Source organism: Alnus glutinosa, chromosome 9 (genome assembly GCF_958979055.1).
Source record: "Alnus glutinosa chromosome 9, dhAlnGlut1.1, whole genome shotgun sequence".
Lineage (NCBI taxonomy): Eukaryota > Viridiplantae > Streptophyta > Magnoliopsida > Fagales > Betulaceae > Alnus > Alnus glutinosa.
In genome coordinates this window covers 26,973,099-26,998,740 of record NC_084894.1, presented here as the reverse complement: position 1 = coordinate 26,998,740, position 25,642 = coordinate 26,973,099, and the positions used below count along the sequence as shown (strand labels likewise).

General features: G+C 36.2%; 1 protein-coding gene and 1 long non-coding RNA gene across 8 annotated transcripts; one reads left to right on the top strand and one right to left on the bottom strand.

The window, feature by feature from the left end:
- Positions 1-597: 597 nt before the first annotated feature.
- LOC133878520 (uncharacterized) lies at positions 598-5,267 on the bottom strand. Its single transcript, XR_009901921.1, has 3 exons — positions 5,112-5,267; positions 4,922-4,954; positions 598-846 (listed from the first exon to the last, which is right to left on the bottom strand). It is a non-coding gene; the product is annotated as an uncharacterized LOC133878520 (long non-coding RNA).
- A 2,731-nt stretch (positions 5,268-7,998) lies between these two features.
- Positions 7,999-24,982, top strand: LOC133877503 (disease resistance protein RUN1-like). 7 transcript variants are annotated; one of them, XM_062315840.1, is made up of 14 exons: positions 7,999-8,396; positions 8,980-9,487; positions 10,820-11,909; positions 12,266-12,541; positions 12,643-13,872; positions 13,954-14,509; positions 14,625-15,576; positions 15,708-15,848; positions 15,935-16,048; positions 16,168-16,309; positions 16,404-16,568; positions 16,725-16,927; positions 17,042-17,125; positions 24,714-24,982. In XM_062315840.1, exons 1-6 carry the CDS (start codon positions 8,318-8,320, stop codon positions 14,479-14,481), a joined length of 3,711 nt encoding a protein of 1,236 aa, XP_062171824.1. In that variant the 5' UTR covers positions 7,999-8,317; the 3' UTR covers positions 14,482-14,509; positions 14,625-15,576; positions 15,708-15,848; positions 15,935-16,048; positions 16,168-16,309; positions 16,404-16,568; positions 16,725-16,927; positions 17,042-17,125; positions 24,714-24,982. The 7 variants fall into 7 exon arrangements, with proteins under 7 accessions (XP_062171824.1, XP_062171823.1, XP_062171822.1 ...); XM_062315839.1 differs by having other exon boundaries at positions 15,664-15,848; XM_062315838.1 differs by having other exon boundaries at positions 15,656-15,848; positions 16,843-16,927.
- The last annotated feature ends 660 nt before the right edge of the window (positions 24,983-25,642 follow it).

The following is a 25,642-nucleotide window of genomic DNA, read 5'->3' as shown; positions in this document are numbered from 1 at the left end:
CGCTGATATGATCTCACCATCATCATCTATATGTGTATCAGCCCTCCACTTAGACTCTCCACATACGGTACATGAATCTAATTCTTTATTGTCTTTCCAGAATAACATACAGTCATTACGGCACGCCGGAATCTTCTCATACCCCAGACCCATGCCACTTAGGAACTTTTTCGCCTCATACGTGTTATCTGGCAATGCCTCATCGCAAGGAGGCAACAACTGATTGATGAATTCGAGAATGTCTGAAAATATCTTGTTACTAATACCTCCAACGCACTTCAAGTTGTACATGTGTACAGTAGCACTCAATTTACTGTGCTTCGTACCAGGGTGAAGGGGCTTCTCGGCAGTCTTTAACAGCTCTTGGTACTTCAATGCGTCCCCGCACGAGGTATCTTCATCAACTTGTTGCGGAAGAGTACTGACGTCTTCAGGAACATCGTGCGCGCCGAAGGCGTCACGCAACATGGCGTGCATGTTATCATCCTGTTCCACGGCGACACCCTCCTGTTCTGTGACATGATCACCATGTTCAGTGCTACGGTCAGCGGCCTCTGTGCCACTGTGATGACTCGAACACTGACCAGGAGTAGCGGAACCAGTCGTAGTCTCACCGTGCATATACCACAAATTGTATCCCGGATTCATCCCCCGACCTCCAGTCAGGTGGGCAAGAACGTACTCAGGAGTGTGACGCTGGTTATTTCGACAATACTTGCATGGGCAGTAAATTTTTCCATCGCCGGCCGTACAATTACTAACGGCAAATGCCACAAACGCCCTACACCCATCGTTATACCGTGTCGTACCCCTAGGTGTTGACATCCAAGACTTGTCCATGTTTATCTGTATAGGGTTAAGAGGACAAGACAAATCATACGGCTTACAGTATAAACGTGTACAAATATATTTCATTTTTTATTTTTAAGGGTTTAGGGTTAGGGTTATGGTTTGTTTTGAAAGTGTAGGATTATTTTATGTAGGGTTTTAGTTTTTTTTTAGAAAGTGTAAGTGTTTTTATTTTTTTTATTCTTTTAAAGGGTTTAGGGTTAGGGTTTGTTAGGGTTTAGGGTTAGGTTTTATTTGTTTCTTTAAAAGTGTAGGATTTTGTTTTTTTATTTTTAAGGGTTTAGTGTTAGGGTTTAAGGTTTAGGGTTAGGGTTTTTTTCCTAGAAAGTGTAGGAATTTTTTTTTTTTTTTTCGGTTTAGGGTTAGGGTATTTTTTTAGAAAGTGTATGTCAAAATGTTTTTAAGGTTTAGGGTTTAGGAGTTAGGGTTTAAGGTTTAGGGTTAGGATTTTTTTCCTAGAAAGTGTAGGATTTTTTTTTAGGGTTTAGGGTTAGGGTATTTTTTTTAGAAAGTGTAGGTTATTTTTTTTTTAGGGTTTAGGGTTTAGGATTTAGGGTTTGTTAGGGTTTAGGGTTTAGGGTATAGGGTTTAGAGTTTACGGTTAGGGTTTGTTAGGGTCTAGGGTCTAGGGTTAGGGTTTAGGGTTTTAGGTTTTTTTTTTTTAAAGCGATTAGGGTTTAGGGTTGTAGGTAAAAATTTTTTTTTCAAGGGTTTAGGGTTTAGGATTTAGGGTTTTTTTTTTTTAAGCGATTAGGGTTTAGGGTTTAGGGTTTTAGGGTTTATGGTTTAGGGTTTAGGGTTTGTTAGGGTCTAGGGTTTAGGGTTTTAGGTTTTTTTTTTTTTTTTAGGGTTTAGGGTTTAGGGTTTGTTAGGGTCTAGGGTCTAGGGTTAGGGTTTAGGGTTTTAGGTTTTTATTTTTTAAGGGTTTAGGGTTTAGGGTTTTAGGTAAATTTTTTTTTTTTTAAGGGTTTAGGGTTTACGATTTAGGGTTTTATTTTGGTTTAAAGCGATTAGGGTTTAGGGTTTAGGGTTTTAGGGTTTAGGGTTTGTTACGGTTTAGGGTTTAGGATTTAGGGTTTAGAGTTTACGGTTAGGGTTTGTTAGGGTCTAGGGTCTAGGGTTAGGGTTTAGGGTTTTAGGTTTTTTTTTTTTAAGCGATTAGGGTTTAGGGTTGTAGGTAAAATTTTTTTTTTCAAGGGTTTAGGGTTTAGGATTTAGGGTTTTTTTTTTTTAAGCGATTAGGGTTTAGGGTTTAGGGTTTTAGGGTTTATGGTTTAGGGTTTAGGGTTTGTTAGGGTCTAGGGTTTAGGGTTTTAGGTTTTTTTTTTTTTTTAGGGTTTAGGGTTTAGGGTTTGTTAGGGTCTAGGGTCTAGGGTTAGGGTTTAGGGTTTTAGGTTTTTATTTTTTAAGGGTTTAGGGTTTAGGGTTTTAGGTAAATTTTTTTTTTTTTAAGGGTTTAGGGTTTACGATTTAGGGTTTTATTTTGGTTTAAAGCGATTAGGGTTTAGGGTTTAGGGTTTTAGGGTTTAGGGTTTGTTACGGTTTAGGGTTTAGGATTTAGGGTTTAGAGTTTACGGTTAGGGTTTGTTAGGGTCTAGGGTCTAGGGTTAGGGTTTAGGGTTTTAGGTTTTTTTTTTTTTAAGCGATTAGGGTTTAGGGTTGTAGGTAAAATTTTTTTTTTCAAGGGTTTAGGGTTTAGGATTTAGGGTTTTTTTTTTTTTAAGCGATTAGGGTTTAGGGTTTAGGGTTTTAGGGTTTATGGTTTAGGGTTTAGGGTTTGTTAGGGTTTAGGGTTTTAGGTTTTTTTTTTTTAAGCGATTAGGGTTTAGGGTTTGTTAGGGTCTAGGGTCTAGGGTTAGGGTTTAGGGTTTTAGGTTTTTATTTTTTAAGGGTTTAGGGTTTAGGGTTTTAGGTAAATTTTTTTTTTTTTAAGGGTTTAGGGTTTACGATTTAGGGTTTTATTTTGGTTTAAAGCGATTAGGGTTTAGGGTTTAGGGTTTTAGGGTTTAGGGTTTGTTACGGTTTAGGGTTTAGGATTTAGGGTTTGTTAGGGTTTAGGGTTTAGGGTTTAGGGTTTAGAGTTTACGGTTAGGGTTTGTTAGGGTCTAGGGTCTAGGGTTAGGGTTTAGGGTTTTAGGTTTTTTTTTTTTTAAGCGATTAGGGTTTAGGGTTGTAGGTAAAAAAAAAAATTTCAAGGGTTTAGGGTTTAGGATTTAGGGTTTTTTTTTTTAAGCGATTAGGGTTTAGGGTTTAGGGTTTTAGGGTTTATGGTTTAGGGTTTAGGGTTTGTTAGGGTCTAGGGTTTAGGGTTTTAGGTTTTTATTTTTTAAGGGTTTAGGGTTTAGGGTTTTAGGTAAATTTTTTTTTTTTTAAGGGTTTAGGGTTTACGATTTAGGGTTTTATTTTGGTTTAAAGCGATTAGGGTTTAGGGTTTAGGGTTTTAGGGTTTAGGGTTTGTTACGGTTTAGGGTTTAGGATTTAGGGTTTGTTAGGGTTTAGGGTTTAGGGTTTAGGGTTTAGAGTTTACGGTTAGGGTTTGTTAGGGTCTAGGGTCTAGGGTTAGGGTTTAGGGTTTTAGGTTTTTTTTTTTTTAAGCGATTAGGGTTTAGGGTTGTAGGTAAAAAAAAAAATTTCAAGGGTTTAGGGTTTAGGATTTAGGGTTTTTTTTTTTAAGCGATTAGGGTTTAGGGTTTAGGGTTTTAGGGTTTATGGTTTAGGGTTTAGGGTTTAGGGTTTGTTAGGGTCTAGGGTTTAGGGTTTTAGGTTTTTTTTTTTTTTAGGGTTTAGGGTTTGTTAGGGTCTAGGGTCTAGGGTTAGGGTTTAGGGTTTTAGGTTTTTATTTTTTAAGGGTTTAGGGTTTAGGGTTTTAGGTAAATTTTTTTTTTTTTAAGGGTTTAGGGTTTACGATTTAGGGTTTTATTTTGGTTTAAAGCGATTAGGGTTTAGGGTTTAGGGTTTGAGGGTTTGTTACGGTTTAGGGTTTAGGGTTAAGAGTTTTTTTTAAGAAAGTGTAGGAATCTTTTTTTGTAAGGATTTAGGATTAGGGTTTAGGGTTTTCGTTGTTTTTTTCGAAAGTGTAGTAAGTTTTTATTTTTTTTAAAGGGTTTAGGGTTTTATTTTATTCTTTTTATAAGAGTTTAGGGTTTGTTAGGGTTTAGGGTTTAGCAGTTTAGGTTTTTTTTAGAAAGTGTAGGATTTTTTTGTAGGGCTTAGGGTTTAGGGTTTAGGGTAAGGGTTTTTTTTTAGAACGTATAGGATTCAAAGTTTATTTAAGGGTTTATTATTGTGTTGGTTTTATGGTTATGATTTTAGGATATAAAGTTTATATATGCATATGAGAGAAATTTTAGTATTTTTTTTTTGAGTTTTTTTATCCGAAGATACCAAATTCTTCTTATAAATATGTAGTCTCTTCACATGAATAGTTAACGTTAAAAATGGAAGATAAAAAACAAATTCGTCGCAATTGATGATTTATGACGTTTGTTTTAAGGTTTTTTTTACGAATATGATTGTAAATGGTGGACAGTGGAATATTTGTTTTTTTGTTTTTTTTTTCCCGAAAATACCACAATTTATATATATTAGTAGCACAATTTATTTTCCCCACAATTTATATATATTCATAGCACAATATGTTGATTATAATTTTGTATTTTAATTTTACTTTGCCATTATTGCTCACGATCATATTTTTATAAAATTAAGATGATAGCGGATATTTTTTCTTTTTGCCACTTCATAAAAATACCAAAATTCACAATAGCACATTAAATCCATAGTAGCACACTAAAATATATCTCAAATATCCTCACATCAAGAGTTTTTTTTAAAAAAAAATTAAATATAATCACCAATAAATTCCATATTTCCATATTCCATATTTTCCATATTTCCACCAACTAGACAATGATTCAGTAATAAAAAAATCAGTAATAAAAAATCTGCAAGTATATATTCCATATTTGCACAAACTAGACAATGAAAAAAATTATACAAATATCACAAAAAAAATTAATAAAATATACAAACTTATAGCAAAAAATTGAAAACAAAAATAAAAATAACTTACAGTGATTTTTGTAGTGCAAGCTTGTACGTGTACCTGGAATTTTTGACAGAAAAAAAAAAAAAAAAAAAAAAAAAAATTAAAGCTCAAAATGTTAGATATGCACTGTAAACCGAGAGAGACAGAGAGAGAGAGAGAGAGAGAGAGATTGAGAAGATGAGTGAGAGTGAGAGGCCGGAAGTGGAGGGAATACCTTGAACGGACGCGAGGGCTGTGCAGTGGCGGGGGACAGTGGCGAGAGCTGAGAGAGAGAGAGAGCTAGAGAGAGAGAGAGAGAGAGAGAGAGAGAGAGAGGGCCGGTACTGGACAGTACTGGCCGGCCGGAACGGGAGGTGAGAGAGCTAGGGAGAGCGAGAGAGAGGGAGGGTCGCCGGAATGGGCTGTCGTCGCCGGCCAGAGCTCGACGGAGAGAGAGAGAGAGAGAGAGAGAGAGAGAGAGAGATAGAGTGAGAGAGAGAGAGAGAATTACGTAAGAAATGGGTAGCTTCCTCTGGAAGCTACCCATTTCTTTTATATAAATTAAATATAAAATTTTGAATTTAAAATATATTTAAAAAGTATATAATTTGAATAATATATAATTTAAATATAATTTATATCCTAAGATTGGCCAGGTGGCGCGCGGGAGAACTCCCGCGCAGTACCTGGCCAATCAATTGGACACGTGTACGTAGTACACGTGCCCAATTGGGGACGTGTATGTAAATACACGTCTCCAAATGTCATTTTTTTTATTTTTTTTTAATATATTATATATATATATTTAATATATTATATATATTTTATATAAACCCATGCAACCCATAACGTGTATGCACTGCATGTACTGCATGTACACATTGCTAAACCCTAAGACCTAAAACTAAAACATAAACTATAAATTAAAACTAAATATAAACCCTAAATTTAAATCATGACACTAAGTATAAGTATATATACTATACTACCATAACCCTAAGTATATGTACTATATATTATTTTGTATTTAAATACACGTCCCGAAATGTATTTGCATGCATAAAAAAAAAAAAATATATATATATATATATATATATATAATTTAACCACATAAAAAAAAAAATATAAACCCATGCAGCCTGAAATGTATATACCGTACATATAGCTAAATAAAAAATAAAAACTAAAATCTAACCATAAAATTAAACTCTAACCCTAAGTGCATAGACTATATATAGCTATAAACTACAATCCTAATTAATGGTACGTATTGTATATAGTCATAAACCCTAACCCTAATCCTCGTGATTTAAAATATATATTTAAAAGTATACAATAATAACACATGAAAAATATATTGACATTATTATTCATAAAATGTAAAATCAATTAAATCATAACCCATAGCTTTAAGTGTATATATTATATATACCTATACAACATAAAACCCTAACCCTAAGTGTATATACTATATATAGCGATAAACCTTAACCCTAAGTATATACTATATATAGCTATAAACCCTAACCCTAAGTGTATATAATATATATAGCGATAAACCCTAACCCTAAGTATGTATACTATATATAGCTATAAATCATAAGTTTAAGTGTATATACTATATATATCGGTTTTATTTAATTTTGAACTGCTCATGATTTAATATATATATATATATATATATATTTAAAAGTGTACAATAATGAAACGTGAAAAATATATTGACATTATTATTCATTAAACGTAAAATCAATTAAATTATAATTCATAGCCCTAAGTGTATATATTATATATACCTATAAACCCTAAAACCCAAACCGTAAGTGTATATACTATATATATCGATAAACCATAATCCTAAGTATATATACTATATATAGGTATAAACCCTAGCCCTAAGTGTATATACTATATATAGCTATAAACCCTAACCCTAAGGGTATGTACTATATATAGCCATAAACCCTAAATGTATATATGTACTATATGAGGGACTAAACTATAAGTATTTAATTCATTATGTAGCGCAGAATTCTAAAAATAATTGCAATTACTATATATAGCCATAAATAAAAAGGTTACTGTATATAATTTCTAAACCGTTTACATGCATGCATATCTATATATATAGTATTAATTATAGGTTTTTTAACTTTGTTATGTTTAAATTTTTTTTTTTTGTTTCTAAACGTAGATGGTGTACAAAACTGAACCCTAATTTGAACTATTTGGTTTAATTAGATATATAGCACCAAATTTGGTTAATTATGTATATAGTACAATATAGTATACTATATACATATAAATAAAGAACCTAAAAAGTATAAATTTCAAATATAAAATTTACATATAGCATATACTTTTCAAACTTAATTTTATGTGTATAAGTTATGTACACCGTATTTTCAAAGATTTGTATGATTAATAAGATAATGAGTTTAATTTTTTTTTTTAATTTTAAAAAATTAATACAACACTGATTTTTTTTTTAATGTTTATTTTGGCAAAAAATACCAATTTGCCACGTGTAAAAATACACGTGTGCAAGTGGACACGAGTATAAAATACTCGTGTCAAACTGGACACGTGTCTTAATACACGTGTGCAAGTGGACACGAGTATAAAATACTCGTGTCAAACTGGACACGTGTCTTATTACACGTGTCCAGTTCGACACGAGTATTTTATACTCGTGTCCACTTGCACACGTGTAATAAGACACGTGTCCAGTTTGACACGAGTATTTTATACTCGTGTCCACTTGCACACGCGTATAAAATACACGTGTCCAATTGGACACGTGTATTTCATACGCGTGTCCATTTTTGACGCTTCCACAATTTGACACGTGTCACTAGTGACACGTGTCAAATTTGACGCGTGTCTACAGTAACGGGTACTGTAGACACGTGTCAAACTGCAGCTATTTTTGTAGTGTGAGAAAGGGTGGTTTTGCTTGTGTGTGTTTTGCATATTTTCATTTGGTGTAATATGTTGATATGTCTGTTTTCTATTAGAGGGCATAAAGGGCTTGGTTTCTGCCAAGTCCTTACCGAAGTTATTCCCTTCCACTTTCACTTATTCCACATTCTCTGTCAATACCGGGTTTGCTTTTCTCAGAACATAATTAGAAAGATGGCCCACGTACATCAAGAAAGATGGTAGGAAAGTCCATGAAGCGAGTTTCGCGGAGCTTTCTTCATCTTCCATCTTCTTTTCTTCTGATCCCTTCTCTCTCACTTTCCCTCCTCTGAACCCAAAATCTCTCTTTCTCGTTACCCAGAAATCCTAATCCAACTTCTCTGCCATCAAACTCACAAACTGATTAGCGTTTGTTGACATTCGATCCCCACATTTCTCAGTACTTCTCTCCTAATATTACCCCACAAACCACGATTTCTTTCCCAAACTACCCCCACCATCCCTCTCTATCTACCACCCATGGCTCAAAGCTCCAATGTGATACCACCAAGCTTGAAGCGGAAGCGGGATCCTGAACCCGAGGACCCAAACAGAGAAGGTACCATTTTCAACCATTTAAAACTTTACACTTTCTAACTTCAACTTCAATCCAACTCTCTTTCTGCTTGCCTTGTTTCAATATTAATGTTAGAGGAATTGTGGTTTCTGGTACGAATTAATTCTTGTTGCCATTTTTTTTTTTTTTTTCAATTATGGAGAAATTATATTTTTATTAAAAACCAGCAATTTTTATTTTTATTTTTATTTTCAAATCAATTTAATCAAAGCTTGGGGGGCTCAATTGAAAAAAAAATATGAGGGGCCAAAATTAAAATTTTTTTAAAAAATAGGAGTAAAAGTTATTATTTTTTTCTCTTTTTTAGATTTTTTTGGTTTTTTTTTGGGGGGAGACCTTTGGCTCTGCCCCTGAATGGCTGAATATCGTGTCCTCTTTAGTAGCGCGCGTGAAACTTTGATTAGAGGATCAAAAAAAGAAAAAAAAATGAAGAAGAACAGAATGAATCATCATAAAAAGCAAATGGATTTTAATTTATGTTTAGTAAATTATATTCTTTCTCATTTTTCAATCTACTTTCCAAAGAATCCTTCTCTTAACTCGCCGAATATGTCTCATTTTTCAGTCCAATCAAACTCAACCACAAGAACCACCTTGTCATCTTCTCAATCTGGTTGGGATTACGACGTCTTCCTAAGTTTTAGAGGTAAAGACAATCGCAAGAACTTCACTGATCACCTCTTCTCCGCCTTGATGGGAGTCGGAATTCGTATCTTCAGAGATGATGAGGAGCTTCGAAGAGGGGAGAACATCTCTACCGAACTACTCAATGCGATTCGTAGATCAAGGATTTCCATTGTGGTATTTTCCAAAGGCTATGCTTCTTCAAGGTGGTGTCTTGATGAGCTTGTGGAGATTGTACACTGTAAGAATACCATAGGCCACACTCTTCTTCCCATATTTTATCATGTGGACTCATCAGATGTCCGACACCAGACCAGAACTTTTGCAGAAGCCTTTGCTAGGCATGAATTGCGATTTCAGACCGATATAGAGAGGGTGCAGAGTTGGAGAGCTGCTCTTACTGAAGCTGCGAATTGTTCCGGTTGGGATCTCAAAAGCGTTGCAAATGGGTATTATGCTATGGATTCTTGTGCTTTTTCATGCATTTCTTTCTTCTTCTTTTTCTTTTCTTTTACATTTTAGACAAAAGTTGATAATAATAATAATAAAAGAGAGAGAAAAAAAAAAGATCAACTTAACAAAACCCCATTAACTTTCAGTCAATTTGAAACTACCTCTCAAAGTTAAAAAAAGCTCTCAATTTCACCCCTCAATTTTTAAAAAATTTGTTGGAAATGCTAGCAAAGTGACCCATCGAATTTAACGCCAAACCTAATGGAGGGGGGCCATTGTAACAAATTTAAAGATTGGGGGGGTGAAATTGTGAGTTTTTGAACTTTGGAATGTAGTTTCAAATCGAGTGGAAGATAAGAGGGGTTTTGTGAAGTTTCCCCCCCAAAAAAAAAATAAACAAGGAAAAGTAGACATACCCCCTCAAACTATTACTCGATTGTCAATGTTCCCTAAACTACTAATTGTATCGGTGTTACTTAAACTATAAAAAAATATCAATGTTTCCCATCGACAAAAATACATTTCATAAAATTACAAAAATTCTTAAAATTATATATATATATAATTTTTTTTAAAAAAAAAATAAATCAATTAAAATAAAACCATGTTCTCATTTTTTTAATTTTTTTTTATATAACATTCAGTTATTTTTTTCTTATTTATTTATTTGTTTTTTTTTCAATTTTTAATTTTTAATTTTTTTTTCTCAAATTTATAAGGACATTTTTGTCTTATTGACAAATCTTATGGTCATTTTTGTCTGTGTTAGTTTGGTACATTGACTTTTCTTTGTAGTTTAAGGGGACTTTGACACAATTGGTAATTAGGGAGGACATTAACAATCAAGTGGTAGTTTAAGGGAGATATGAATAGTTTTCCAAAAAAAGAAAAAAGTTACATTAAGCTAAATGTATTAAAGAAATTAGTGTTTGAGTTGGATGAGTTGATGGTTTTCTTTTTTGTGCCTACTCTATCAGTGTATCACAATCATGCCATCTAGAGAAACTTTTTCTCCTGAATTATCAAGTCTAGGATTGCTTTTTAGATAAACTATCGTACACTTGAGATGAATGATAGTGTAACGATACTTTGCCTGAAACTATTAATGGCTTTTTTCTACTAAAAGAAACCAAAATAATTGTTTCATGGCATGTCAATAGGAGAAGAAATTACATAGAAATATATTTAAATGATAATTATCAATAATTTTGTTAAAACCTAATTATTTGTCATGACGTAAAATAATAATAATAATAATTTTCTTTCTTCTTTTGCTTTCTTTATGCTTACTTTGTTGTTCTCTTTTCTATTTGAATCATAATAATTAGGTATGAATCAAGATTCATCAAAGAGATAGTTGAAGAAGTTTTGGGTAAAGTGAACCCCGCTCGCTTGGATGTTGCTAAATACCCAATAGGAATAAAGGCTCGTGTTGATGATATTAAAGGTTTATTAAATCTTGAAACAAGTGATGTTCGTGTTGTGGGCATTTACGGAATGGGTGGTAGTGGTAAAACAACCATAGTAAAAGCTGTCTACAATGAAATATGCGGGGCATTTGAAGGAAAGAGCTTTCTTTCAAACCTTAAAGAAAGTTCAGAAAAGCATGGCTTAGTTCATTTACAAAACCAACTTCTTTATGATATCTTGAAAACAAATTTGAAGATTGACAATGTTGATATGGGAATCATAATGATTGAGGAAAGGCTTCATCACAAAAGAGTTCTTGTTATTCTTGATGATGCGGATGACTTTGAAAACCTACACATGTTATTCGAAAAGAAATGGTTTGGTCTAGGAAGTAGAATCATTGTAACAACTAGAAATGAACATCTGCTAAGGCAATTGGGGGTAGATGAAAAATATAAACTAGAAAAACTGAATCCTTGGGAGTCTCTTCGATTGTTCAGCTGGCATGCCTTTAACATGGCCAAACCGAAAGAAGATTACTCAAAGCTTTCAATTGAAGCAGTGGATTATGCTGGAGGACTTCCTTTAGCTCTAGTGGTTTTGGGTTCTTTTCTTAAAGAAAGAAGCATTGTTGAATGGAAAAGTGAATTGGAAAAATTACGAACAACTCCTAATGAAAAGATTCAAAAAATACTTGGAATAAGTTTTGATTCACTGGATAGCTATACAAAGGAAATATTTCTTGATATTGCATGTTTCTTTGTCGGTATGGACAAAGAATATACTATCAAAATACTCGATGGTTGTAATTTCTTTCCAGAGAGTGGTATCCCTATTCTCATTCAAAGGTCACTTGTGACAATTGATTGCCAAAATAAGTTGAAGATGCATAATCTGATTCGAGACATGGGAAGGGAAATTGTTTGTCAAGAATCACCAAAATATCCAGAAAAACGCAGCAGGTTGTGGTTTCACGGGGATGTCTTAAATGTACTACGCAAGCATACGGTAAGAGGCATATGCATTTTTACTTGTGAAAAAAAAAAAAAGCTGGAATGTGCATATACACATAAACACGTGCGCAGACACATGTACATGTACATAATATGCATGTTATATAGGTATGCATGAGATGCTCAGGGAAAATAAAAGGTAGGTATGCATGAGGGATTTGCCATTTTGCCAAGCATGCTTCATAGTTTGAATAGTGTATCATTGTAACTCATAAGTGTTTTGACTTTAAATTCAAAACTTTTCTAAATCAAGTCAGGTTGAGAATATATAGGCATACTCTAGTTCAAAGTTATTCTAGATTTACACTAGATGAGGATGTGCTTTGCTAATCCAACCATCTATGTTGTCAGGGTTCGGAGACGGTGGAAGGCCTCATCTTAAATCTTCCTATAGTTGGAGATGTAGATTTGAAAACTGAAGCATTTAAAAATATGACACGCTTGAGATTACTCCAGATCAATGATGTACATCTTACTGGATCCTATGAACATCTCTCCAAAGAGCTTAGATGGCTTTGTTGGCATAAATGCCCTATAGAATTTCCACCACATGATTTTCATCTAGAGAACCTTGTTATGCTTGACATGCAACATAGTAAAGTCGAACGAGTTTGGGAGACGAACAAAGTATAACAAATCTTACAATACTTTTTTGTGTTTTTTTTTTTTCCTGTTAATGTTAAATGTATAACTAACAAGTACTTTTCTCTTCTTTATGTTTTTCACAGATATTCAAAAAGTTGAAGGTTCTTAATCTTAGCAATTCCAAATATCTCACAAAATCACCAGATTTCTCACAAGTCCCACAACTGGAGATACTAATACTTGAAGGTTGCACAAGCTTGGTTCAAGTTCATAAGTCCATTGGACATCTCAAAAGACTTGATTTATTGAATTTAAAGAATTGCACAAAGCTGAAGTACCTTCCAAGAAGTATTTTTAAGTTAGAATCTCTTAAAACTCTAGACTTGTCTGGTTGCTCGGCATTTGAAAAATTACCGGAGCAACTACAATCCTCCCTTGGTCTTTCCATGATCAATCTCAAAATTGCATCATTTTTTGGATGTAGTAGTCTCATCGAATTACCAAACTTCTCACATACCCCACATTTGGAGCGTCTGGAACTTGAAGGCTGCACAAGCTTGGTTGAGGTTCATGAGTCCATTGGACATCTCAAAAGACTTGCTTTTTTGGATTTAGAAAGTTGTGAGAAGCTTAGGAATCTTCCAAATAGTATTTCAAACTTAGAATCTCTTGAAAGTCTCTACTTGACGAACTGCATTAATCTTGAAAACTTACCGGAGCAATTAGGGAATATGACTGCTTTAATAGCTTTGGACGTGAGCTTCACTGCTATTAAGCAAATACCATCCTCCTTTAGGCTTTTGAGGAATCTCGAATATGTATGTTTTTCTGGATGTCAATGTCTAATCGAATCACCAGAGTTCTCACAAAGCTTATGTATAGAGGAGTTGGAATTTGACAATTGTACAAGCTTAGTTAAGATTCACGAGTCCATTGGACATCTAGAAAAACTTATCAGACTTGATTTCAGTGGGTGCAAGAAACTCAAAATATTGGATTTATCACGAAACAATTTCCGTAACCTACCTAGTTGCATTAGCCGCCTTCCTAAATTAGAGGCTTTGAATTTGAATAAGTGTACTACTCTTCAATCAATTTCAATTCCAAGTGTAATATGTTTGGAAGCAAAGGGCTGCACATCATTGGAAAGAGTCTCAGTTCTAACGAATGAAGGATCTTCTGCCCTTGATTATCTCCACGACTGTAGTGAAATGAAGGCGGGGCGCTTCGCATATATTGAACTTGGTAACTGCCACAAACTGGTTGAGATTAATTTGGAGAGTTTGCTACGTATACCAGGTTCTCTTATAATGGGAAGCTGCAACAATCTATCATCTGATTTAAGGGAGAGTGCTTTCCTGTATCTTCTCAAGGTTCTCTCTCTCTCTCTCTCTCTCTCTCTCTCTCTCTCTCTCTCTCTCTCATTTTATGACACAAACACTTTTTTGAAATAGACGATGTTCGAGATAGATTCTTTCGTTTTCCTCCCCGGAAGTGAGATTCCAAATTGGATTAGCCATCAGACAATCGGTTCTTCAATATCCTTTCGTGCCCCTCGGTCATTGAATGGTGAAATCGGCAAGTTGCTTTTCTGCATTGTTTTGGCAGTAAACAAGGAAGCACCCAGAGACATATTAGCTCAAGGGCGTAAGTTGTCTGGGAGTTGGGTGATTCGTAATAAAAGTTCGAGAGACCAGTCCAACAACTGGGCTCAGGTGTCATTTGTTTCTCTTAAACCAGATTTTTATAACTTTGAAGATCATATACTTGCACTAAAGGCATCTAACCGATTTCACCGTGACTTTGCGCGGATAAAAAAAAGACTTCAGATAAAAAGTGGAGATGAAATAGAGTTCGCCGTCAGTCTACATGTGTTTGGCAAAGTACCTGTTGGCTTATCAGTCAGTGAAATTGATTCGCCAATTATGGAAGTGAAGAGGTGTGGAATCCATCTGTACCGGAATCTGAGAAATTCTAGATAATTGTACACAGTTCCACCCCAAATATATGGTATCCAGATATCCCTTGCTGCCTTTTTATTTTTATTTTTAAAATTTAATATTTATAAAATCAAATAAAATATTTTATTTATTTTTTATTCTTCTTTTCTTCTTTTTCTTTGTAGACAGAGTTGCCGCGGATAAAAAAGCAAATTGGTAAAATGCATGAGAAACCGTTTCCTGCTATCACTGAACTTCCCTCACTCACAGTCACAGAAGCCTAATCCGAGTCTCCAGCATCAAACCCAGAAACAGAGCGCTGAACCCATTTTCCATTGGCTTCTCTGGCGTGGTTGAGCACCAAAGCCACCGATCAGTACTCGGGCCTAGGGCCCACGATGCCAGAGGTGAAGCCGACGGTGGTGGTGGTGGGCTCCGGGTGGGCCTCTTGCAGGTTCATGAAGGGCCTCGACACCAAGCTCTACGACCTGGTGTGGCGTCTCCTCGGAACCACATGGTGTTCACGCCCCTCCTGGCCTCCACCTGCGTGGGCCACGTGTAAGCGCTATAATAAGTTATAGAATTCCTTTGATGATCGCCTCAAGCACTATATATGCTACTAAACAGTTGACAAAAGTAAGAGGTGCATGATTAATAGGAAGAACTTGTTTGTCTATGTCTTAAAAATGTTGCTGTGGATCGATTATGTATTGCATATTCTCAAATTGAAAGTTTTAGTCTGATCTTTGTTGTGGAAGATAAATTAAGTTGTTGTTTGTAAAAGGTAAAATCCAGAAGGAACCATTTTTCTCTCAAAGGAAATTGGGCCTTCTCCTAAGGATATGTGAGGCACCTCTCACTAGCAACATTTGGGATGTTGAACAACGGACATTGCAATTATTAACCCCCAACCACCGCCTCCCCCAAATTTTAGTTATGGATCTATATATTCATTTTTCATTTAATAGTTTCTCTCTGTCAGGATTTGTGGGATTGTCAATTAAGGATGTTAAAAGCTCAGAAGTTAATTCTTAATGATGGCACTAAGGTTCCATATGGGCTGTTAGTGTGGTCTATGGGTGTTGGCCCCTCTCCTCTTGTTAACTTTTTGGAACTTCCAAAATCTCCAGGTGGAAGGTTAGTTACTAGTTCTTTTTGGCTCATGAAACTGCATTTCTACAAATGGTATTGGCTCTTCAATATGCCTTCTTTTTAGTTTTCAAGGTTGCAGAGCAGCAAGAAAAATATATATCTTATCTATTAAATAGGATTGGTAAAGCTGGTGGAGGTCATGCCAATGCTGCAAATGGCATGGAACTGGGAGATCGATCCATTTGTTTACAAGCATCTAGGAAGCGTGACAAGCATTGGCAGATACAAGGCTCTAGTAGATATCTTTGGCAGAGGAAGTTGAGTTTCTAGTCATTCCTGGGCCTTCTCTCTTGAGCTATCAAGTTAAATTGGACCATGAAATGATGCAGCAGCAATTTTGCAGGATTTGTCAGTTGGTTTATTTGGCGCTCAGCATATCTGGAGGAACAGATTTGTGTGGCAATCAACCTTCGTGTTTGGTCGTGATATTAGCAGAATCTAGATTGTGGAATTAAAGGTATCTTTATCTTCTTGTAGAAGTCTATGCCTATACTACTGATTGCTGATTGCTGGATGAGTGGTTTGTGGAGTATATACTACTGCAGTTAGGCGTAAATGTTTTGTTACTACTTGCAGGTCAGCACTCATGGCACGTTTCCACATACACATCTTCATGGTGTGAGTCCATTTGAATTCGAAGATGATACATATAAAATCATGGACGTTATCCACTGATATGGGCATGTGAAAGACTATATCCACTTTACTTTTGATTGAGGTTTGTTTAATAACAGTTTAAGCTAGCTATGAGATATTCTTTGAACTTTTTTCACTAGAGTTATTGCTATCCACCCTTTGAAATGTTTTTGTAGGTGCTTAGGAAAGATAGAGTTTGCCTCCCCAAGGAAATCCTTCTGCATCTATATTGTTTGTTAGGAGTGCTTGTGGGAACCTTTTTAGTCTGCACACTTGATCTACTACTACCACCATCACCACTCCCCCTGGCCCCCCAACTGCCTCAGCCGAGAACAAGAAAGGTACGGTGTTCACACAGAGTGCATCTTGGAAATCCCTACGTGCTGTTTTAGGGCAATAACTTCTTGTTTGATATTTATTCAAATTATTCTTGTGCTCCTTTTCTACTGTTATGTTTCTTGATGCCCCCATTTTGTGATCCTTCTATGGTTGAGCAGGTAACTCTTCTGTTGCTCCTATTTTGATAATATTACTCCAAAGGGAAAATTTATTGGATTTAGGCGGAGACTGACCATCCTTAGACCAAACTTAAACCAGCTGCAATCAATCTTGTAGGGCCTGTTGATTAGATATTCTTGATATCTATTGAGGATTTGAACCATTCAGTGAACCGTCCTTGGACGATTTCTTCATATCAAGAGTAGGGTGATCTCTGAATGTTTTCTTATTGCTTGCCTTGATTCCACTGCTACCTTGTTGCTGCTGCTCTTACTAGCTGATGCTTGCTAAGCAACTCCAGTTTCCTGTTTAACAGAGTTATGATGCAACAACACACTTTGAGAACTATCACGGATCATGGATGTACTCAACATGTAAATATACCATCATAACTGGAAAGGTACTGATTTTTTATCTTGCTAAATCAATTGCTTCCTCTCCCTGTCTAAACCCTTGAGGTCCAAAATGTTAGAAATAATTTAGACATGAATTATTTTAACCTAACATGCGCAGCGGAAAAATAAAAACAAAGTAGAGTTTCGGCATACCTCCGGCCATTGTTGCTCAAGCACTTTCTTCAGAACTTCTAGGAACAAATATGAGAGATCTTCTAACCTATGCCTATTGCTTGATGGCTGTACTGATGGTGTACACAGGCACTCTATTTATAGGCTAGGTCAGGGACCCTCAAAATGGTAAACACCTTAATTGTCTCCTTCCATCAAGGAAACAATATCGTTAATTGATTTTAAAATCAATTAACCGATTCCATATTTACGGTAATCTAAATAAATAGAATTAACCATAATACCGATTCTATATTTACGGTAATCTTAATTAATAGAAATATCTTTAATACCGTATATGTTTATTATTAAAATAATAAACATAATAGACACCGTAAATGTGATATAAAGGCCACAACCAAAAAGGAATAATATATACTATATAAATATAATATATATTACATTCTCCCACTTGGACTTTATAACACATGACCATATGGTATTAGGTTCTTTAGTTTTGGCCAATCTTTTATGGAATCCTCCAACTCAGTTAAGAAGTGTTTCACACGAATCATGGCGGTAAAACCATTATAAAAGTAGGTTGTCCCTTCCATGTATCACAATGTAAACCACTCCTTACATGAGTACCTTATGGATAATCAAGCTTTATGAATGAACTTCCTATAAGTCATTCGGGTCCAACTTTATTTATCCTCATGGATAAAAATTAACAAATGTGCACAATAAACTTTATTTCATTAACTTTATGTCTATAGATCAAAAAGGAGTACAAAGTGAATCAACAAGTCCCATATGGTCCACATGACCTTTAAACTGTTTTACCGGTAAACCTTTTGTCATGGGGTCCGCAACCATTGATTCTGTACTAATATGCTCAATAGAAACTTCATGTCTCTTAATGTTATCCCTAACACTAAGATACTTGATGTCGATGTGCTTACTTCTGCTTCCACTTTTGTTATTCTTAGAGAAGAAAACTGCAGCAGGATTATCGCAAAAGATCTTAATGGGTCTTGCTATTGAATCGACAACCTTTAGTCCACCAATGAAGTTTCTTAACCACAATGCCTGTGTAGTGGCTTCATAGCATGCAATGAACTCTGCCTCCATGGTAGATGTAGCAACTATAGTTTGCTTGCTGCTTTTCCAAGATATAGCTCCTCCAGCTAGAAGAAAGATATATCCTGAAGTAGACTTTCTGCTATCTACACATCCAGCAAAGTCTGAATCCGTATATCCAAAGACCTCCAAACTATCAGCTTGTTTGAAAGTCAAACTGTAACCCTTGGTTCCTTGCAAGTACCTCATGACCCTCTTGGCAGCTTTCCAATGCTCTAATCCCGGATTACTTTGGTACCGTCCCAGTATTCCAACCGCTAATGCAATATCAGGTCTGGTGCAGACTTGAGCATACATCAGGCTTCCCACTGCAGATGCATATGGGATACTTTTCATTTGCTGTTGTTCCAACTCATTTTTGGGACACTGGTCTTTACTGAATCTTTCTCCTTTAGAAATAGGTGCCACACTAGACTTACAGTCACTCATCTTGAATCTCTCTAAAACCTTTTCAATGTAGGCCCTCTGAGACAGTCTTAAAACTTTCTGTTGTCTGTCTCTGTGAATCTCTATGCCAATGACATAAGAGGCTTCACCCAAATCCTTCATTTCAAAGCTTTGAGAGAGTAACTGCTTAGTTTCATGTAGCAAACCTAAATCATTGCTTGCAAGTAGAATATCATCTACATACAGGACTAGAAATATCACTTTACTCCCACTGACCTTAAGGTATATACATTGATCAACAAGGTTCTCAGTAAATCCAAATGAGGTAATAACCTTGTGAAACTTAATATACCATTGACGGGAGGCCTGTTTTAGTCCATATATAGACTTCTTTAACTTGCAAGCTTTCTTGCTATCATCATCAAAGCCTTCAGGTTGTTTCATATAAACCTCTTCATCAAGATCCCCATTCAGGAATGCTGTTTTCACATCCATCTGGTGTAACTCTAAGTCAAAATGAGCTACTAATACCATGATTATTCTAAATGAATCCTTCTTTGATACTGGAGAGAAGGTTTCATGGTAATCAATGCCTTCCTTTTGAGTGAAACCCTTGGCCACAAGTCTAGCCTTATATCGTTCAACATTACCAGAAGCATCCATTTTGGTTTTGTAAACCCATTTGCAGCCTATGGCTTTAGCTCCTTTTGGTAAGTCAACGAGATCCCAGACTTGGTTTTTGGCCATGGATTCCATCTCTTCCTTCATGGCATCGTACCATAATGTGGAGTTATCCCCACTCATGGCTTGTGAAAACATACTTGGATCATCCTTAGGTCCAACATCAAAGTCAGACTCTTGGAGGTATACAACATAATCTGTAGAGATTGCTGGTCTCCTTATTCTAGAGGACCTTCTTAATTCTACTTCCTCTGCATTTTGCAATGGGAGAGTAGATTCATTCTGAACCTGTTCTGTATGAGTTGGTTGTTCTAGAACTGGTTGTGGCTCAGGAGGATCAAATTGATCTCCTTGTTCCTCATGAGCCGGTTGTTCTAGAACTGATTGTAGCTCAGGATAATCAATCTGATTTTCCCTGAATACAATCAATCTTCCTCTGTGAGGAGGAGATTTGGCCAACTCTCGTGCTTCCACTAATTCTATCCTTTGTGGATGAGCACTCCCACTAGGTTCAGCATCCTCTAGAAACTTTGCATTTATAGACTCAACAATCCTAGTACTGTGAGAAGGACAGTAAAACCTGAATCCTTTTGAGTTTTCTGCATAGCCAATAAAATAACCGCTGGTTGTCCTTGGGTCAAGTTTCTTCATGTTCGGATTGTAAATCCTCACTTCAGCAGGACAACCCCATATGTGTACGTGATTTAAACTCGGTTTCCATCCAATCCATAATTCAAAAGGTGTCTTAGGGACAGCCTTGGATGGAACTCGGTTTAATACATACACGGCAGTCTTTAAGGCTTCACTCCACAAAAATAAAGGTAATTCAGAATTACTAAGCATGCTTCTGACCATGTCCATAAGTGTGCGATTCCTTCTTTCTGCAACACCATTTTGTTGTGGTGTGCCAGGCATTGTGTATTGGGCAACAATACCTTCTTCTTGAAGGAATCGCGCAAATGGACCGATCATTTGTCCCTTTTCTGTGTACCTACCGTAGTACTCTCCGCCTCTATCAGATCTTACAATCTTGATTCTCTTTTCCCTTTGTTTCTCCACTTCCACCTTATAGGTTTTGAAGGCATTGAGCGCTTCAGCCTTGTCATTTAGGAAGTAGAGATACATATATCTCGTATGGTCATCAATAAAAGATATGAAATATCTTTGACCATTGAGGCAAGGAGTAGAAAAAGGTCCACAGATGTCTGTGTGTATGATTTCTAGAATCTCAGAACTCCTTCTGGCACCTTTAGTGGTCTTGTTGGTTTGCTTTCCCTTTATGCAATCCACACAAGTACCAAAATTAGTAAAGTCAAGAGTTTGTAAAACTCCATCGCTTACTAATCTTTTGATTCTCTCTATGGAGATATGTCACAATCTCCTGTGCCATAGCCAAGCGGAGTTCTCATCTACAAGGTTTCTCTTTATGCCAATATCAGTATGCAACGATAAATAATTGTTCTCAAAGTTGGGATCTAAGGAAAGTTTGTATAGACCATCAATTTTTATTCCACCACCAACAAAATTATTATTTCTAAAAATACTGAAAATTGAGTTAATAAACCAAAAACCGTATCCAAATACATCAAGTTTTGAAATAGAAATTAAATTTCTAGAAAATGATGGAATATAAAAAACATTCTCAAGGTCTAGTACATATCCAGTTTTCAAAATAAGTCTGTAGGTCCCAACTGCTACGACCGGTGAGAACAATTTATTTCCTGAGTAAACACGTTGCCCACTTCTTATCGGCTTCCTTGTTTTGAGAAATCCCTGCAATGTATTCACAATGTGGATTGTAGAACCAGAATCAATCCACCATGTATTGCAAGGAGCCTCAACAAAAAAAGATTCATGGCATACAAAAGAGATGAGATTACCTTTCTTTTCCAGCCATTTAATGTATTTCTGGCATTCTTTCTTTATGTGCCCCTCCTTCTTGCAAAAGTAACAAGCATCCTTATTGCCTTTGACTGACAGCTTGTTTCCTTTCTTGGAGTGGTGGGCAGCCTTGCCTTTCTTAGTCCTTGCCTTAGTACGAGCAACCAAGTGAACACTTTCCGGTTTCTCGTGTTTCAATCTTTCTTCCTCTTGAACACACATGGTCAAGAGTTCATTAATTGACCAGTTATCCTTATGTGTGTTGTATGAAATCTTAAAGGGACCATACTGAGGAGGAAGAGAGTTGAGAACCAAATGGACCAAAAAGGATTCGGAAATCTCAACCTCAAGGGACTTTAATTGAGCTGCTATATCCCTCATTTCCATGATGTGCTCACGCACACCTTTGGAACTGTCGAAGGCTTGACTTGATAGTCTCTTCATTAGAGTGCTGGCCATGGCTTTAGTTGAACTCACAAACTGTGCTTCAACGGCTTTCAAAAAATCCTTAGCCTTAGAACATTCGGGGATAGAACCCCGAATGCCTTTGGCAATGTGAGATTTCATAAACATTAAGCTGAGGCGATTGGATCGCTCCCACCTTTCATGTTTAGCCATCTCTAGTGTAGTACTAGTATCCGTTAAAGCGGGTGGTTCATCCGTCCGGAGTGCCATGTCTAATTCCAAACACCCTAATGTAAAGAGTAAGTTCTCTTTCCATTCAGCAAAATTATTGCCATTGAGTTTTGGAACATGAAAAGTACCGTCAAATAATCCAGCAGGTATAGCTGCAAGAACCAAGGAAAAACAAAACTACTTAAGTGCTATGAAGTTACTTTAATTTAAATCAGCCAATGCTAATTTAAATAGTAAATTTCAACCTACCTTTGGGCAAAGGTTGCATCACGCATGAAATTTACTCCTTATTAATAAGACCAATAAATTTAAAATATTAATAAATAAAAATTCCCCGTACCTTTGGGCAACCGAGATAATTTTTATTTTTAATACTAAATTTATTATCTTATTCTAATTAAGTCATAAAAATAAAAACCATCCCTTTGGGGATAGGTAATTAAATTTATGAGTTAATTACAACACGATGTTAATTTTTCCATATGAAGTTCATATAATTAAACTTGATGCAATTATTATTCAAAATTGAGATGCTTTGGCTCTCTCAAATTATCATAATAATTGCGACTTCATTAACATCTAATAACTTTATAGATGCCCACAAATGACCCTAGGAACAAAAACAAACCAACACGTAAATGAGGTAAACAACATTCTCCAAGGTGCAAGCAGATGAGCTCCCAGGAAAGTGAGGGGGGTCACACCGGACACACTTAAATCCCAAGACTTTCCTTGCCAGAACTTTCCCCGACATTGCATTCTCAGATAGCGTCATAAACCCACATTAACATATTAGGTTTTGTTAATTATCCCTTAGGTCTAGGCATCAAACAATTTATAAATATACAATTATGTATTAAACAAATTATTTCAATACATAATAATTTAAACTTCAACCCTAATAAAAGATATTAAGATAACACACTAAGCTTATAGCCTAGCCTAATGGTTTAGAATGTGGCTTTAGGCCCTTTTACACTAAGTGAACCCAAGTTCTAAACCCCATAAAGCCCTTTTTTTTTTTTTTTTTTTGTTGAACAGGCCCAATTCTGGATTGGGCTGACCCACGGGTCAGCCCACTTAATGTCAGGTTGGGTTCTGGATTGGGCTGACCCGTATGGGTCAGCCCACTTGATGTGGGATTGGGTTTTAAACCCTACCCGATTAACAACCCGACCCGACCCGTCTTTTTCAAGATGGGTTGAGATACCCTAAGGCTAGAAAAAAGGACCCAGCCGCCGCCCCTGTCCTCTCCCGCCGCCGCCCCTTTCTGCCGCCCCTTATGCGGCGGCCAAGAGAGGCCGCCGCCCTTGACGACCACGGCGACCCTTGTGGGTCGCCGTGAGCTGAAGAAGCAGCGGCCAAAGGGCCGCTGCTGTTTGGGACAGCAGGAACGGCGACCCAAAGGTCGCCGTTCACTGCACAAGCAGCGGCCGAAAGGCCGCTGCCCAGGATGCCGAAACGGCGACCCAAGGGTCGCCGTTTCCCGCAGAGGCAGCGGCCGAGGAGCCGCTGCCCGGGTACTGGAACGGCGACCCAAGGGTCGCCGTTTTCTGCATTAGCAGCGGCCTTTCGGCCGCTGCTTGTAGCACCGGAACGGCGACCCCAGGGTCGCCGTTTACCCAGAAGCAGCGGCCAAGGGGCCGCCGCTTAGGTGCTGGAACGGCGACCCAGGTCGCCGTTCACTGCAGGAGCAGCGGCCTTTCGGCCGCTGCTTGTGGTGCCAGAACGGCGGCCCAAGGGTCGCCGTTTTACTGTAGGGGCATAAAAAATGGCAAGCATAGGGGTTTCCAGCAGGGGCAAAACAGTCATATTAAACAATGAACAGTAAATCACAGAAATCATGCGTTTCATCACAGTATCACAGTATACACAATATTCTGAATTGCAATATTGTGTGAACAAAAAAATGATGAATAATAACAAATAATAATAAACCTTATTCAATATTGACAACAAAAAAAAATATTGGATTCAATATTGATAACGCATAGAAAAAATTGTATGCTAAGCAAAATAGCACAGAGGCTGGCTCTGATACCACATGTTAGAAATAATTTAGACATGAATTATTTTAACCTAACATGCGCAGCGGAAAAATAAAAACAAAGTAGAGTTTCGGCATACCTCCGGCCATTGTTGCTCAAGCACTTTCTTCAGAACTTCTAGGAACAAATATGAGAGATCTTCTAACCTATGCCTATTGCTTGATGGCTGTACTGATGGTGTACACAGGCACTCTATTTATAGGCTAGGTCAGGGACCCTCAAAATGGTAAACACCTTAATTGTCTCCTCCCATCAAGGAAACAATATCGTTAATTGATTTTAAAATCAATTAACCGATTCCATATTTACGGTAATCTAAATAAATAGAATTAACCATAATACCGATTCTATATTTACGGTAATCTTAATTAATAGAAATATCTTTAATACCGTATATGTTTATTATTAAAATAATAAACATAATAGACACCGTAAATGTGATATAAAGGCCACAACCAAAAAGGAATAATATATACTATATAAATATAATATATATTACACAAAATTGTGTCATGGACATGCTCGTGCTTATATATAGGAACTTCTTCTTCTTCTTCTTCTTCTTCTGTTTAATTTTGATCATTCACGAAGCTTATCACGTATGCATGTCGACTATAAACAGAGCATTTTAGAAGTGCTAGCTTTACACAAAAACAGCACTTGGTTCTTATAAGGTTTCAAGTAATAATTAATTGGTGTTTTTGGGCAGGTTCGTTACCTCAGTGTGGATTTAAGTGCTGTCAATTCTGCAGAAGAATGAGGAGTGAGGAAACCCACTTTTGGTGCTTGAGCCGATAATTATGCGGTTGTTCCAAGTTCCTAGAGTCGTATTTGAATAATGACAATTTGATTCCCGTGCTACATCATATTGATGCCTATCTTTTTCTTATCTATTTTAAATTAATAAATAAAATTATGTCGAATGATGATAAGATGTGAAATTACATTTCTAATAAACAAGAGTCCTATTTCATTGTATGGAAGCTTTTACGTTTATTATATAATGTGGTAAAAATGTTTTCTTCTCTAAGGCCTCTCTTAGAAGAAAAGAAAATTTTCATTTCATAAAATTGACCCATAATACAGACATTGCTGAAGAGAAAGTTAGACAATGGTTTTTTTTTTTCTTTTTTAAATGATATTAAGAGTGTGTTTGAAATTGCGATATCGGAAGAATAATCTATATTTTTTTAAAGAAATTGCAAAATATGAGGCGTTTAGGATTGTGATTTAAATAACGTATGTTCTAAAATCGTGGAAAATTTTGCGATTTTTGGTAGAAGGCTAGCTATGGAGTGCTTATTTAAAAATGCGCAAATTTAAACCAAAATCACGAAAGCGGGAAGCAAATAAGTTTCAAGAATACCCACTTAAAATATATTAAAATTCTTGTTTTTGTGATAATATATTGTGAGAGATCTGATTTCAACAATAATTATAATCAAATTAGAATTGAATACATTTAATTTTAGGGGTAATTACCTTTTTCCCCCATGAACTACCAAAAAATGCGCGATGCCCCCATGAACTACCAATTCGGCCAAAATAGAGCATTCAACTACCGAAGACAACCATTTTTCCCCCCTTCTGTCAGTTAGAGGGGTTAAAAGAAACAGTCAACGGGTCATGTGCCGTTTT